Raw genomic sequence first — 17,819 nt, 5'->3', positions numbered from 1 at the left:
ATTTTACTCTTTTACGATCTTCTTTTAAAATTTTAACACTTTGAAAGTTAAGCTAAATTTTGCGCGCATTGCAGCCACCTGGTATGTGCTCGCAACAGCTGAGTTCAACAGCTGTTATTATAACAATACACTGTTAAAATTACTTTTGCCGGCTAAAACATAATAGTTTAACATATTTCCAATGTATTAATACTAAAATACTTCAATTTTGCATACTTGTGAAAAACACATTTTTGCAAAAAAAAAAAACAGGCCAAATGCCCCATAGTGCTGTGGTGTCTGCCTGGACGTCCTAGTGATCCTGTCGCTTGTTAAGCACTTTAAACAATGTGGCAGCCTGGCGCTCGTCTTGTTAAATTTAATTTTGCCACTTGCCCGACCAATGACAGGGCACGAAACGAATTCCGACAGCAGTCCGAGAAGTGAAATGATGCATTTGGCCTCCACACCCTCTCCTTGGCCACTCACTGGCCACTCCGCCTCTGCGCAGACAATTTGTCAAATGAATTCCGAGTCATTTTGGAAAATTGCATAAGCAGGAAAGGAAAAACGGCAGGGAGCGCACGGAACTGGGGACACTTGACATGACACTTGGAGTGGCCCGGGGAATCGCCGGAATGCAGCAAGGCAAAATGTTTCAAATGCATTTCGCTTTAGATATTACCTGGCAAGTGAAAAGTACGAGGTGGCATCTCGGCAAACCCGGCGAAGGTGAGAAAATGTGCGCCCGCATTGTTGCACGCTGCAGCAGCGTAAAATTTAATTTTCCAATTAAACGACGAAGTTTTTTGTTGCGTCTGACTGTTGTTTGTTGTTGCGGAAAGTTTGTATTTTTTGGGCATCAAACTGACACCGGGGAATATTACAAAACCCCCAAAACGCAACGGGCGAGATAAAAGTTTCAGCTGCAGCGGAAAAAAATATAAGACCCTGACCACTCTGGCAATTTGTTTTGCGCATCGAATGCACAAACATTTTCAGCACCGCCAGAAATGTTTTAAAAATACATACAAGTGCACGTGGCCCACGAAAAAGAATTTTTAAATATATATTTAATCAAACGGTGCGGGGGAAACAGGCTATATCGTATCCTCTCTTCGTTTTTTCGTTTGTTCGTTTACTTGAAAAGCTTAATATACAGAGCTCACATTATGTACAACCAATATCATTGGTAGTCACAATACTTGAAGTACTTGGTTACAACTTTCTGTTAAAGTTGCATATCCCAATATAATCACTATCTATTAGGGATAAAAAAGAAAATGAGTATATTGATATTTTAATTTTTCCAACAAGGTTAAGGAGAGTATTTTAGTTTTGCTTATTTGATCTATCAGTACCCTAAAATTCCCCATTTTTCTGAACAAATATTATATTGCGGGTGCGAAATGTGGGAAGCGCATATCGTGATTTCACCAGAAGATCATGTGGTAGACAACGTTGAGACCTTGAGAAATTCCCAAATATATTTGGGATATGTTCGAAATTGATACGGTTGGTGAAAGCCAAGTAAACGAGGCAACATTGAAGTGGCAACGGGCTAATTCCGTGGCCGTCAGTTGGCCGAGTAACCGTGAAAAGTTTTCGACACTTTAGCAGTAACCGTGAAATTTGTATAAATTGCACTTGACATTTTCTCCGCGCATTTTTCAGCTAAACTTTCGCCATAAACTAGCGAGGGGAGAGCGAAAGGTTCGCGACTTGTTCCACATTAGCCGGGAGCAATTGAAATTAGTGCTTTAGTCGGAGGGACTCACTTTGGGGGATAGATGGTGGCAAAGTTTTAAGTTTTTCGCGAACAACTTTGGCTGCAATGTGGCGGCAAATTGGACGCTTGGCAAAGACCGAAAATTAAGCGGCCAGCCGCAAGTCATCCGCTTTCCTCGCTCCGTTTTCCGTTTTCCATTTCCCATTTTCCCCACCGCAGGGAGCGATCTCCGGCGAACATGTCCCACTTAATTTAAGAACTTTAATTCATCAGCGTTTAATAATAATAATGCGATGCGAGTCTTGTTAATATCACTCGGTATCTCAGTTTACCCAGGCTGCAACTGGTTGTTAAGTCTAACGGAAATCTGCGAAAGACACCGGATGTCAGGTGTGGTACAATGATCAATTTGGCTCCGGGAAAGCGGAGATCGACAGAGGGCTTAACCAAGTCGATAAATATGACTTGTTAAGCACGTAAATTTATATGAATAAAAGACCTGAGTCCTAAGTTTTCAAATACTTTTTCTAATTTATTTCACATCGTTAATAGAACAAGCTCAAATATAATTGGCTGTTTCGTTTCGAAGTCTGGCTTCCCCAACCGCTATTACCGCCTTTAAATTCCTCTCAAAATAAGACCTTATAAACAGGCCGACCAAACCCATTTCGCGGAATACTTATTTCGTTCCATTCCGCACCCACTTCCGTTCCACTTCCGGTCCACTGGTTCCGTTTCATTCTTCTGGGGGCAAATAATTAATTATGCAGGGCCCTGAGAACTATGCAACAGATATCGGTGGGTAGCTCGAAAAAAAAACCACTATGCCTCGGCAACTTTCGCTGGGCGTTTGACGTTTCGTTGGCAAAAAAGTTAAATGAGTTTTTATGCTCCCCCTTGGAAACACCACCACCATCCCCCCTCCCATCCATTCCTGCCATCGCCCATCTCTAATTGGAAAAAGGCGCAATGACAATACAAAAGTTTGCTGCTCGGCGAAAATTGAAATAAATTTCCGGCAATAACAACAGCACACAATAAATAACAATGAACGAGTTGGCAGCACCTTGAGGGGGCTGCGAAAAGCAGGGGGTGGTGGGCAAGTGGGCAAGTGGGAAAGCGGAAAAATGGGAAAGTAGGAAAGTGGAAAATGAGGGTTGTGGCCACTTAAAACTTGAAGGATCACGATAGGTGTGAGAGGGTGAGGAGCAGCAAGGAAAATGCCTATTTAAAGATGGACTGCCGACTGCCTTCGCCGAAATTCTTATGTTTGCCTCGGCTTTTGGGGCACTCAGACCTCCGCATTCATGTGGGCCGTTAAATCGCTTTAATTGCCAATTTGGCAGGAGAGCAATTAAATGGGGAAAATATTTCTCGTGGCGATTCCGCTAAAATGAATAAATTAATGTGCGCATGAACGATTGCCAGATTGATTGATTGACGCGGCAGCAGCAATCGAGCGAATGTGCTCGGAAAATTGGAAAAGTTTCCTTTGTCTGCGCGGCCGAAAACATTTCACGCTCGACTTTAATTTTTGCGGCCGGCCACGAATGGGTTAAACAAGTTAATTCTGGTTAATGATTGCGTGGCTCTTCGCCTTCCATTATTTGAACTCTTTCGCCCAGCTTGGTCATTGCTTTCGATTGTTTTCAGATAATAAATCATATAAAATGGCGAGATAATAGAAAAAACTAAATGACAAAATTGAAGTTGTTATTTGGTAAAATAAAATGTTCGTATACAAAATATGCAGGCAACCAGTGGTTAAATATTTATGAATATTTAAACATAATTTAATATTTAAGTAAGTAAGAAATGGAATGGAATTGTATTTAACATAAGATAACCACGAGATACAAATTTTTCAGATCGTATATATATATTTCTAATGATTATATATTTCGATGATATATTTCTAATAATAGTGTCGAAATTGTAATTAAAAGTGAACCCAAAACTATCAAAAAATTGGGAAAAATCGGCAGGCTTACATGCACGATTTTCGGCTTTCACCTTGTATTTTCGTCGATTTTCCACAGTCTTTTCACAATGAGGACCCCTCGCTAATTGAGTTTGCCACAGAAAAAGAAAAGCCCCGAAAATTCTAATGGGTTTTTCTCCCCTGCTCGTGTGCTTAACGTTTAATTGCGCATATTTTCACGTTTGCTCATTCGCATATTTTGGCATTGCAATAAATATAAAAAATAATTAACTCATTAAATAAGCATTTGGCGCTGCAAGTTGTGGGTGAGTCTGTCATAAATACTGCTTAATGTCTTGACCAGTAATGGCGACTTTGGGTCAGGTAATTTTTGGCCACTAGGCCGCAATTAATGCCAAAAGCCGGCACACGGACAGGACATCGTCATTATCGTGCTGAACAACTGAACAACTTGCGGCAACCAACAATAAAGGCATAATTTACAAAACTCATTTTAGCTGGACAGATTCTTGCCTCTTCCAGCCACTTAATAATTTAGTTAATTAATTTTCACACAGCCCAGGCCAGAAACTTTTGTCCGCCTGCAAAACCATTGCACTCAATTAACATTCGGAATTATTTATCCAAATGATCACAGAGCCAGGTATACTACATGTATGTGCCTTGTATATCAAATTGGGCATGTGCAGAAGCTGGATCGGGAGCAACAAGGACACAACACCGACAACCACAACGACAAATGCCGCCCATTGTTGGCATTTGCAATTATTCATACGCCACGTAGATAAATGTGCTGACAGCCCAAACACACACACGCCGTGTACACAGGACATTCCTGCTTAGATTTGTTGCCTGCTTGTAATTGTCGCAGATAATTAAGTCGCCTTTACTCGTAAGTCAGTCCCCCGAGCTTTCCCCAGGTCAATGGTTCTGGCTATTAAAGCAGTTACGAAATGGCAGTTGACATACATATTTCCGCCGACTTCCGTTCTATCAGGACTGAAACATACATACATGTATTTGTCGAATTACTCGTAATTTTCTGGGTGCACAGAAAAAAATGTCATGGACAACGAACTTCAAAATAATAATAATAATAATATTCCTCTGTCTATGTTTTTCAATTGAGCACTCAAATTCGCTCTCCTCTTGCGAAAATTAGGAGTTACATACATCCGCAGGATTTTTCTATCATTTCTGCTCGTCGCCTGACGGATCTTTGTCCGTTGCAGTTATTATTATTTACGACCCCCGACGCCACGCCCACTTCAGGCTCGCTCTAAGCATTCGGGGCTTATAAAAGCCAGGGAAGATGCGAAGAGGGAGCTGCAAAATGGCATAAGATTATAAACAAAGTGCTCAGTTTTTGAGTCTTTGTAAAATATTAAAACACATAATTTACAAGGCGGAGTGGCAGGAAAAGGGAAGCGCAAAAAGAGGAGCCACTGGACCTGGGGACGAGGAACAATAGCCAGATTAGAACGCATCCCAAAGACAAAGCCCGTGCAATTTGTTGCCAACGCGAAGTTGGCCCCGAGTTGCAAGTACACAAAAAAAGGATTCGATAAAAGCTGAGTCAAGGAGTTTAGGATATATGAAAAGGAAAGGGCAAAAGGAGAGAGTTACGAGTCCTTTGCAGTCGTAATTAACACTTTTCAGCTTGCTTACGCAGAAGAAATCTTTGCGGATCGATCCTTCTTCGCTGTCTTAAATTTTCGGAAAGTAAGCAATAACATATTATAAATTTATACGATTTCATCATTTTATGACATACAAATTTATGTATTAACTTTTATAAGTCGCAGAAAGGAACCTTACAGGTGTTCATACCGAAAGAATATCAATTCCATTAGGTGAAGTGACGGTAAAATTTATGCAGTGCAATTAATGAATTCCGAAACTAATCACCGTAGTTGCGTAAAACTAACGTAGTTTTATCAATTATTTTGTTTTTTGGTTCCCATGTCGAATGTTTATCGCCATGCTCATAGTGTATTGAAAGCAAATATATAGAACCCGACGACTTTCTCAAATTGTTTAAATAAAGACACAAATTAGAAACAAGAGAGAATGCTAAAGTCGAGTTCGCCGACTATCAAACGCGAAATTTAATCATTTTTCTGGGATATCTATAGAAATTGGGGAATTAAATGAGAAACAATTAAAAAAATTTTGCAACGTGTGGGCGTGGAAGAAAGTTTTTTTGGCAAGAAATTATAAGAATAAAAATGTAAAAAAATTTCAACCCACTTTTCAAAATTCAAATTCACTTGTCAAATTGCACTGCGTCAATGTATCTAGAATCGGTATGCTGAATCTCAACCTTCTAGCTTTAAGATTTCCTGAGATCTCGACGTTCCTACGGACAGATCTTAACATGGCCAGTTCTACTCGGCCATTGATCCTGTTCAAAAATATATATACTTTATATAGTCGGAAATGCTTCCTTCAGCCTGTTACATCCTCTTCAACGAACCTAGTATGCACTTTTACTGTACGAGTAACGGGTATAAAGAGTTGTATACAAAAGCCAGTCTAGTAAGCTGTAAATTCACGATCCCAATGCCTTAATAGATGACCGAAAATGTAATCCCAACCAAGGCCTCGGTTACCCTTGCAAGGGTAAAATTGAGAGAGGCAGTTGACCATAAAGTGAGCTTTTGCTTCTTACATTAACATGGTCCGCAGGAAGCTCCACAACACCTGATTGTCGAACCAAAGACGAAGTAATATTGATGTTTAGTTGCTGTTACCATGGCAAGGTATCTGTATTTAGCCGCACAAAGGATGCCGGACAATGGACGCAGGACGAAGAATCCAGAAATCAATTGACCGTGGCCGTGGCAATGGCTTCTTGTAGCTGCCACAGCAGCTGCTGCAGTTTCAAGAGTCCATAAATAATAGGCACTAAGCGTGTGCTCAGTAATCCGACAGCAGTGTCCGAAGTATACGAAAAAAGTGAAAATAAAACCAGAACACAGCAGTACAACAATCCAGTCCACTCCACTGGCAGCCACCCTTTCACTTTCCCACTGGCCCCCTGGCACTGGATTTCTTGTGGCTTGGAGTGGCCAAAGGTGCAACTACTTAAGGCACTAAGACTGTCCCAAGGCAAGCAAAATAAAAACACTCAGAAAAATCCCCAGCTCCATGAGACATACCATGCACATGCTCTAAATCAGAACAGTGACTTAGATTACTCGTAGTTATACACATGTGCTTGTAGCCAGCTCAGAGTCGGGTAATAATCACTTTCCTCAAGTTTTTACAGTGTCAGATACCCGCTCTTCTGATTCCGGTGGGGCAGTGCAGTGCACAACATGATCAAAGTCACGACCAGCTCCTGCCCCATCAGATATTAAATGTTTTGCCGTGAGACCGTCAGCTGCGCCCGCAAATTCCCTCCGCTGCACAGCATATTTTCCTTATTTTTCCTGGCCTGTTCAACTTTTGCCTGTCTTTTGGCTTCTACACCTTTTGTTTGGGGCGATAAAAGCACCAGCTCGTCGGGAGTGATAAATGAAACTATAAATAATTATGCTAAATATTTTGTTTGACACATAAGCACAAAGCGCTGATAAAAGCAGGCTTAGAAAGAAAGCGAGCAAAATTATAGAATAATCAAATCACAGTTGATGAAGCCCTAATCACTTGATGCTGCATAGAATATCTTCCACAAATGGAGATAAATAAATAAAAATATATTATATAAATAAATATGTATTTCATGTAGTGCATGTTTCGACCTTATAACCCTTTAACACATCTATTAAGGCGGATCACCCGTGAGTGCTCACATCCATCATAAAATTACACGGAGAATATTCATTTCAACATGCACCTTATGCTCATAGTGATATCTACTTTTCAATATATCTTTACAACACATCAGGATTATTTGATATTTTTGTTAAATAGTCCCGTCCAGCTTCTGTGGCTTCGATCTCCGACACACGAGTACGTAAAGAATCAAGTGGAATTTTTTTAAGTGCATATTGGTGTGTTTTGCCCTGTCCGCCTCTCGATGGCCGGACAAATGCGACCTCGTTAGAGGCTGGCTGGGGAAAACGAGTTAATCGAGGGCTGCAGAAAGGTATGGGTGGTTGTAGGTATGGACAATGGACTGCGGAAAGCGGACCGGAAAAGGGCGCTAATTGCGTGGACATGCCAAATGTCGCACCTGTGCTGGCCAAACAGGACAATCGCCAAACTGGCGGACAGGAAGCGAGAGCCGAGAAGCGACGGAAAAGGATCAAGGATAGGTGAAATGGCACACAACAGGCGCAAAAATGACAAATAAACATTAGAGAAAATACAACAACGGCAGGAGCACATCAAAGGGCAATATCACGTGGCTCGTATCCTTTTTTCGCACTTGTCCCGAGTCCGTTGTATCCTCTCCAAAGGATGCATAACATAGAAGAGAGAGGGAAATCAAACGAGCTGGCCGCAATGAAAGCGCAACACGTAATTGTTGTTCCCATCTATTGGACGTTCGACTGAGATGGGCGCATCTGAGAAGGACACACGCCCAGGATAATAACACTTGAAAGGCCCACAAAATGAAACAAACGATAGAACAATCATGAGAATAGAATGAAATACTCGAGTTCGAAGGAAACACGCATAATATGATGCCATGGAAAATCCCATCTTATAACTATATAATTAAAATCCCATCTTATAACTAAATAATTAAGTTAACTAAGTAAAAAAATGCACATAAACTGTGGTCCTAAAATGATACCGTTAATAATACCTACAAACTAAGGAAAATTAAAAAGGGGGAAGAACAAATTTTTCCATAAAAATAAACTTTTTAGGGCGAGAATTATTTTTATGCTGGACTTCAAAACAATATAGAATCGACAAGATAAAGTCGAATTTAACGAATTAATAAGGTTCCTGAAACTTTTGCTTTCCGAATTTTCCTAAGACAAAAATCGGATGGTTTTACGTAAAATCGAATTTTTTACATGCTACAAAAAATGTGTTCTTTAAATCCATGAGGCGGATTAAATACTTGTTAAGTGAGTATCTGCAAAAGGAGGAAAAAAGCAGAAGCAGCTGATATCTATTGACTTGGTTGGCTTCACTTTGCAGTGGTAAGTGAATTAAGCGAGGCAGTCTTCATTCGGCAGCTTCACTTGGCCAAGTTAAGGCTATAAAAATGCCGGACCTGGACAAAGTGGAATTCAGCTTGCAAAAGGACAAGGTCTCCATTGTAGTGAGTGGTGTGGTGGTAACTTGGCGATTGTGTTGAGACAACGGTGTCGCCATATTTTGATTAAATGAAACTACTGTTTTTGACGGAAAGATCAATGCATAAACACTAAACAATTAAAAAGCTAATAAATAAGAAGTGACGTTTTCCGAGACTGTTCTCCACCGCTACATAGCGGTTACATAACATTAAAAGGCTAGTTGTTTGAAACGAATCTTTTTGAGATTTGACGGGTAAAAGCATTTTATTTTATAAGGTAGTTCACCTGTTGGGATTAGGCAATTAACTGGTTCCACTGGACTGGACTGCATCGCAGCACCAGCTTTTGTGTGCTGTTGAGGCTTCTATGTATTTTTTTCCATCCATGGTTGTTACAATTTTGTTCTTTGCTTTATATGTAGTTCATAGTATAAACATCTTTTTTGATATTTCACGACCGCCAGAGCTTGCGGCTTAAAGTGGTTGGCAAACAAGGACCCTGCCGCCGGATCGGCGAGTAATCAAAGCTGGACACGAAGCTCGAGGCTTCATCTTGGATGTTTGCGGACCTCTTGATGGTGTCTGGTGGCTGGTGGTGTTAGGTTTAAGGCTATGACTTGGGGCTGAGCACATTGCTAAGCCTGGAACTCGTCTTGCTTTTCCCCGGGGCTCGCTCCCTCTGACCTGCCGTAGGTCAACAGGCTCAGAGGCCGATCCACCAAGAAAGTGCCTTCTAGCCTGGGCAGGGGTATCAGAACATGTCCGGGTCTTCTGAGCGGACTGCTCTCCCTGCTCTTCAGGATCTCCCTTCTTAGGACGAGGTCCTCCTGTAGTTCCTCCTCCTGCCAGTGGACATTCATCTTTTCGCGTTCCCTGTTTGAACTCGCTGCTGTAGGGACAGCGGGTCCAGGTTCACCGCTCTTGGCTGCACCAAAGATCAGACCTGGGATACTCATGTCACTGGATGGTCCATCTGGCCAGACACGGGAATGGATGCTGATGTCCGGCAGACTACGGCAGCTGCTGAAGACACTGCCCCCAGTGTTGGTCTGGTCGGAGTTTGGAACCTCGCGCGTAAACAGCTCCATTATACTCGGTGGTGGGACGACCTTGGGTGCAGACTTAAGTCGATGCAGCGTGATGCAGAACTCCTGGAAGCCATGCACGGTGTGAAAGTTGTTCGGCTGATCCTTGCTGCAGGACAGGTTAATGTCGTAGCTCCCAATTCCTGTGTGCGAGGCGGTCTGACGACCTAGCCCTGGCGACCAGACGCGCTGGTAGTGTGCCGCGTCCGAATCCAGTTGCGACTTGTCCAGGCGATCTATGGCGCTCTGTAGGGCTGGATCTAGCGCCACCTCGCGTGCTGTGCGGACGTCATGACGCCAAAACTTCTGGTGCCGCTGAACCGCTGGAGCCACCTCCTTAATCCTCAAAACCACCACTCCCATCAGCCAAACGCAAATTATGTTAAGGAGGGTGAGGGCCATGCTGACAACTGCACAAACTAGTAGCTCAATGGAAAGCTGGGAGGAGTACGACCTGTGCTTCACCAGGCTGGCCAGGGGCTCATGGTCGTCCGGCAGTACATGAACTCCGACGGCCAGGGCCCACAGAAGTCCGGCATTAACAGCAGGTGGCAGGAGGGAGGCTGAGATGGCCACGCCCACCAGGGACCCCGTATTGCCACCCAAAACCGCTATGGCGCCCGCCGCTCCCGAAGCCAGAGCGGTGCATACTCCGATGGCAAGGGAGTGCGTGTCGCACCGTGAGACGATTTCCTCCGTGAGACCCTTGGAAATCGCGAAAAAGTGACCGAAACCACAGACCATGGCGCCAAAGAAGAATCCAATAGCCACAGACGCAGCTATACCCAGGAGTTCGTTCTTCAGACCCAACCACCGCAGGTCCCGATCGCCGATCACTGAACCGAATATGGCCGCTATGATGGGGCCCATCAAGGGGGAAATCAGCATGGAGCTGGAGAGAAACAGAAAGCTATTCTCGACCAGACCCACGCACGATAGCAGAGCGGCAGCCATGAGCAGCACCACGAAGTCAAAGGTTAAAGTGGCATCCCGCCGAACCTGGCGCACCACCTGGTTGACATTTAGCCTACATCTTACCGAGTCCATGAAGCTCTGCCAGCCCTGGCCGTGACCCTGGCCCTGTTCCTGATGCTGATCCACGAAATTGTCATGGTCTTGTCTGGGGACCTGCAGGACGGGCTTAGCCCGGGTTTCCAGGCAGGTGAGGGCAGACACATGGGTGCCGGGCCGATCACCGACGCCCCAATCTTGCAGCGTGCACAGCAGTCTCTCGTACCGCTCGTCCTGCAGGAGGTCGAAGCGTGCCTGCACCTGCCTCCCGCTGATGTCGTGCGTCCAAAAGACGTTCTCCAATCGCAGCTCTTTGGCAATGGCCCGCAGCAGCTTCTCCAAAGAAGCATCCCCCTTAAGATTGGGCAGCTGCAGGGCCCTGCTCTGGGACATAGGAGCTGCCGTAGTGCCGTACGCCTTTGGAACGCCCTCGCTATGCACACTGCTCCCGGCTATTTGACTCAAGCGCCGCCGTTCGCACACCTCACTGGGTGCCTCAGAGCACCTGCTCCTTACCCAACCACCGCAGCTGGAGCAATATGATGTGTCAACCAGCGGCTTGGGGTACAGTTTCAGTTCCTCGGCTTCCGTGGGCACCGTGACCATCACGCAGACGGCGGCGCACATTTGAAGGGCTGTTCCTTGCAGCTGTTCTTTTTAGACTTATTCAAATCTAAAGACCACCTCAGCTTTAGAGTCGGAATGTAGTATGGGAGTGTGAAACGGAACGAAACGGCATTATTAAGTTTCGATGGTTCACTGAGGAGCTACTGGGATCAATACGTATTCACCAAAGTATGTTCACGACACTGAAATGTGGCATACCGTACAGCATAATATTATTATTATTATTATTATTACTTATTAGCTTTATACAGAATCTAAATATAAAAGATGATTGCCCTGAAGGTAGGTTTCTACTAAAGCGTTTAGAGGCTCCTCTGAACCTCTGGCTTGTGCCCCGGAAAACCACGTCGCCCACTTTGCGAGTAAACCAAAACTCACATCAAAACAATGGACATATCCGTTGCAACGTCCTGATGAGGATGCTCTGGCGGTGATGGAGTTGATGAGGATGATGATGATGGACACTGCGACAGATGCGCGTTTTGTCCTGTTTGCACGCGACTGCGGACGCAGCTAGCCCCTGGACCCTCCTCTGGTTTGCATTGAGTTCCGCGACCCCACTCAACTAAAACTCATAAGATCCCACCCCTATGCCAACATTTTGCTGGCGCTTTTGGCCGGGTTTGTTTGCATCCGCTGCAATGGCTGCTTTGTGAAAGACCCCACTCCTCTGAACACTCCCCCTGTTTGCCGCATAATCGAAACAACTAACTACAGCAACTCCGGTATAGAAAAAATTCGAAAAAACCGAACGGGACACGGCCTGGAGGTGCAGAGCAGCCAAAATGTCAACAATCTGCAACAGCCATGAAATATTATGAGGCTTTGTGGGTAGGAGTGTAGAAACTGCTGGCGTTTCGGTAGTAATAATGCACCACGCGAAAGTCGCACGAAAAACGCGTGAAAAACGAACCAAAAAAGGATGCAAAACCTCCAAACAAACACGCACAGACCAACAGACCAACAGACCAACACAGAGAAGCACTGACCCACACATAAGTGGTCAGGCGCGCTTCCTTTTCTCCGGGTATTTACTCTATACAATCCAAGCCCGCTTATATTTTTAAAGTGTGTTGGCCGCCGCTAAGCCAGTAAAATCGTTGTAATTTGAGCGCATTAGGTCTATTCAAATTACTTTACTGAGAATGCCATATTACTGAGTTTTATAGTACTTATGCACATATAGGAACTATGTATATGACGCAAGTGGACTTTCCTAAAAAAAACATTGAGTCAATGAGCTGGTAGGTACAATTGGTAGGGCATTTAATGGTTCGTACACCCCAATTTACCGAATTCTACATTTTTTTGGGGGCTGCGGGCAGCGAATTCCTCGGTGTGCATTATCTAGCATAGTTTTTTCGCTGTTCTGTGAAATCAACGCGTTTTCCATCTACCATTTTGCAGTTGCTTTTCATATGAACGTACACTGCAACTATGTATAAAACAATTTATTTGTATTATAATTTATAACAAAACTCCCCTGCGAGTACAAGATTTGATTTTGAAGAACACAATGCCTTAAAATTATAATTGAAGAGGCATAAATGCTTAAGCTTAGTATTTCCGTTCTCACGCTTGATTTGATTTAACCAATATTTCAATGAACTCTTCGCCTTCTCAAAACTAAACCTACAGGAAACTCCTCTATCCTCTCTATATATCCTACTGACAGGACCGACAGCAGAGTTTGATTAATTTCTCTCTGTGTATAGGTGCATGTGTGTCCGCCGAGATCAAGCGTCAAAATTACATTGTTGGCACACGCTGCCTTTTTCTGGCCCCAATTTTTTTGTGCCTCTTGCAGTCCGTCCCTGCCACTTCCGCCCGTCTCATTCTCTGTCTCCCTTATCCCCCTCATTCCGCTACCTCAGGCCGTCCCTCTCATGTTCGGCTTGTTGTTTTTGCGGCTCCTGTTGCTCGGAATCCTTGCCATTGTCTGGACATTTGTGTTTTTGTTCGTTGCTTTTTTGACCATTTTTTGCATTCCCTGCCCGTCGACTGTCCGCAGGATGTATGGAGGGGTGTGGCGCAGGGGGCATAACAATGCAGGGATGAGAGCGAATGGCATATTCTTGGTGGGTGGCGTGGATGACGCGGGACGCGGGACGCGGGACGCAGGACACAGGAGCAGCGTTGATTGTTGCAATTTCTCGTTAAATTGAATTCGCTCGTTCAATGCGAGAGCCCTGGGATTCAAAGTGCGAGCAAGGATTGTGGACAGAAAATTGAGGACAGCGCGAGGAAAACGGGGGAAGCGCTGGGAAAATTTGGTGGCAAACAAGGTCCTGCAAGCTGCACTGCTTATTTATGACATGTGGCCAGAGAAAAGGGGCCGTGTGCCCTTCCGGCCGGACAACGAAAAACGAATGAGTGCGACGACGCATTATGTGATTGCTGGGCTTTGGTTTTCCACCAAAATTACATAAAACACAGGCGGCTCAACATGCTTGTTACCACCACGTATTCCACCCATTTTCAGCCGCTTTTTCAACTTTTCGCTGTACTTTTCCTTGAACAGCTTTTATCCTGAAAAAACGCCAGCCACGAAAGTAATGACTGCAAATGCTCCAAGTGATCTGGGGTTAAGAGGCCTCTCAAAGTGTATAGATACAGAGAGGGAGGGATGACGCTATGGGTTAATTGATGTCAAATAATTGTAATAACCCCTTTAGAATTTCGCAAGTCTGCAAATGGCAGAGACAAGTGCAGATGCCAAAAATCAGTTGTCTTGCCAGCATTCGCATATGAAATTCAAAACTGTGCTTCGCACCTAAATGAAACTTGAATTTATTGCCACTAATTGAGATGCATTGCTAGGGCGGTCGTCTTTGAATGCCGGTAGTTTGGATGATTAGTGAGCATTTAGGAAATGAGCTGACTTAAGACTTAGACAGGAGGAGATATACTCAATGCCTTCGGCAAATATCTATCTATCTGGTACCAGAGCCCAATCTTAGCCATTCCAATTACTTAGCTGAAATGCCGAGCAAGTGGCTCAAACTCAGGCCCATGGAAGCGGTGGCACAGTGGCAAATAAATAAGGTGCAAACACGTGTTGAAAGCAGGGGTAGGTAACTAAATGCCCGACGTTATCCTTATCATTGTTATACTTAAGTTAACAGCAGCTTAAGTAAGCAAACGCACACGAGCTTACGCCAGTAATCAAGCACACACGCACTCTTGGCTTTTGTGCTTGCCGCACAGTGGGCAAATAAGGGTGGATGCATGCTGAAAACGCAATTTTGTTATGGGTTGCATTGTCAAAAACATATGGGATATATGTACATAGTTAAGAGCTTATGCTCATCCCATTATGTCCAGTTTATGTTAATGCAATCCATCCATTGCAATGCATTGGTTGACCAATAAACATAAACATAAACATAAACATATGCCATTTCCGAGATCATCATTCGAAATATATTTGTTTCTTCTTCAGTTCTGGAACCATTCCCATGAACCATTCTAATCATTTAAATCGTATTGTGATGACCAAGAATAAAGCATTTTGTTCTAAAACGGGTCTGAAATGTTGGTATGTATCATTTATACTGGTTAGACCCAGCTTAGCTTTGATTCAGATGTCTAACTAACATAAGTTGTATAATTCAGTGGCCAGCAGTGTCATGCAATGGTATTGCTGCCAGTCTCACATTTTGATTAGGAAAAAACCTAGTTCAGACCCACTGTCCCCGAGGTGTGCATCCTTAAAGCGGTTGCCGCTGGCAGAATTTCTGCCTTGGGGAAATGGAAAAGCGGTGGAAAGCGTTGGAGGTAATGCCGGCATTTGCCTTATTGTGCGGCAGGCGCAAATACCCATAATCAGAAAGCTTTTGCACTTTATTTGTGTTAGTTTCAATTATATAAACAACCGCGCAGGCGAACCGAACCGTTGGCAGTGGAAATGGCAGGCGAAGAACCAATTACCGCTTGATTTCGCACACGCACACAAATGCAAAGCAAACACAGATACGCACCCCACCCCACGCTAACCACACCCACACCCTGGCAATGACACACTCATGCATTAGCCATAGAGCCATGACAAACTTATTGAGATTCATTGAGCAGATTGTGAAGCTTCAGTTCACTGCCCATGGGTATGGACTTTGGTGGCTCAAGGGGCGGCCAAAGGGTGGGCGGTTTCCTAAAAGGCGTGGCTGGTTTGTTCAACAGACAATGGCTAATGCCTCCACTGCTAAATACAAACACAAATATGATGAATGCGCTGTTGCTGTACCAGTTGGGGAAGATACACTAGGAACAAATTTTCGGATAATATCAAAGATTTTAATCCTGATAAATAGTCCCGTCTATATCTTAAACAGTAAAGAACTTAAAAGAAATTAGCGCCAAAGAAAAACTCAGTTTAAGGAACGCACAAAAAACAACATTATTTTATAATATCAAATAAGTAAACTTCTTAAGCTTTTAAACATTCCCAAATAACTTTCAAATATAATCTAGTTAAGCCTCTTTGTACTATACTTTAACTTCTTTATTCTTCGTCCGGTTATGTTATCAATGCACTGAACGATTGCCACGCAATTAGATTTAGGAAAAACAAAATGGCTAGACTGGGTTATAACATATTTCCAGCACTGTACTTGTGTTTGGGTGCACGTAAATGCACGGGTGTGTGAGTGGTTGTTTTACTTTGCATAAAGGCCCAGGCATTGAAAACTAAAATGCTGCACAACACTTTGAAACATTGTATTGCAAAGCATTAGGCCCGTTTCATTTATATTTTATGCACACACAGATACGAACACTTGCAAGCATGCAGACTCAACTTGCAAGCGCTTAAGTGCCTGTGTGATTGTGTGATTGTGTGTGTGCCTTCCTGCTTAATATTTAAATAATCAAAAGTTTTCTGTTACCACGCACACTGCACCATAAATTCGTCCAAGATATAGCACAGCCTTAAACATAATATATATTCTTTTATAATACAATTGAAGTTGTCATTTAGTATCCAAGTGTTAAATAGTTGGGGATATTGTCTTTATTTTAAACAACTTCTGTAAGCGGGATACTATGATTATCCACAACACAAAATATCGTAAGCATTGAGTAAAAAAAACATTTTCTTTTTTCCCCATATCATTACATATTGGCTCAGTGTGCACACTCAGGCTCCACATCCCCCATTTCCTTTTCCCAAGAGTATGAAAAGCATTTTACAGTTATTTAGATTTTAATAGTCCGGGCAACTGCGATGCTTTTTCATTTATCCAATTATTACAAAAGACGGGGGTTTTTATTTAAAATTCAAATGGTCTGTTTTCTCTTGTCTCCGAATGTCGTTGAACAATTGTCTATACGAAATCACTACGCAATAGCTAAGACAGAACTGTCGTTGGAATAGATATTTCCACACCTATCAATTCCTTAAAAGCATTAAGTGCAACTACACTAATAAAATTGAAATACAAAAATAAGCATTAGACCAAAAAAAATGGGTGGATTACGATCGCAAAAAGTTTATACAGGTTTTAAAATATGGTCATTTAATTGGTTTGGTAAGAAAACCCCTATAATTTCACTTCCCTACAGTTTTGAAAAATGTGCTAACTAAAATGGTCTGCTTGTCTGTCCTTAAAGTTAAAAGTTAAAAAAGATGGCAATAAACAATGTCCTTCGCAGTTTAAAGTCCTGTATCTCTAAATTTTTGCTTCAACGATTTTTGGTGCATCTTTTCGTAGAAAGCAAAGTAAAGACTAACACCCGCAGCCTTAAAGTATGCAGTGGAGAAACGAGATGCAAGGCATTCTGCCGGTCGCCAGATGGCGCGTGTGTGCTTAGTGCGGGTGCTAGTTTTTTTTTTATTATTTATTTATTTATTTATTTAGAAGCGATGAATCCATACAATGCAGTAATGGTAACATACCAGCGCAATTAACAGATAAATAAAAAAACCAAACCTCGCACTAAGCATGTGAGGACTTACATCGGGTGCTAGTACATTTGAGATTTAAATTTAAAGTTGGAGGGGGCGACTGAAGCCAGGTGGTGAGGTGCCAGATGCAAGATTCGTATTTCCCAGGCGCCACTGCCACTGCCTCCCCCGTGTTCCGCCCCCTCCACCAGCATCTGTCAACACAGCTCAGCTACTGCAATCAGCAACTAATGCAGCTCGTTAGGCAAACACACAGATGCAGGCGCACATTATTTTATTCGCCATGTTAACATGCCTTTTGCATATGTTCACTGAGGACATTTGCGACAAGGAGCCACCAA

The 17,819-nt window shown here is 43.2% G+C and overlaps 2 protein-coding genes across 2 annotated transcripts in view; one reads left to right on the top strand and one right to left on the bottom strand.

The window, feature by feature from the left end:
* The window catches only part of LOC6621439 (chaoptin), a 239,917-nt gene that overhangs the window by 159,011 nt on the left and 63,087 nt on the right, over positions 1–17,819 (top strand). The window lies entirely within an intron of this gene.
* Positions 9,136–11,672, bottom strand: LOC6620098. Its single transcript, XM_002044261.2, has one exon. It carries the CDS (start codon positions 11,574–11,576, stop codon positions 9,489–9,491), a length of 2,088 nt encoding a protein of 695 aa, XP_002044297.1. The 5' UTR covers positions 11,577–11,672; the 3' UTR covers positions 9,136–9,488.

The sequence above is a fragment of the Drosophila sechellia genome, chromosome X (genome assembly GCF_004382195.2).
Source record: "Drosophila sechellia strain sech25 chromosome X, ASM438219v1, whole genome shotgun sequence".
Classification (NCBI taxonomy): domain Eukaryota; kingdom Metazoa; phylum Arthropoda; class Insecta; order Diptera; family Drosophilidae; genus Drosophila; species Drosophila sechellia.
Note: the sequence above shows the minus strand (reverse complement) of the source record. Positions and strands in the feature narration are given on the sequence as shown.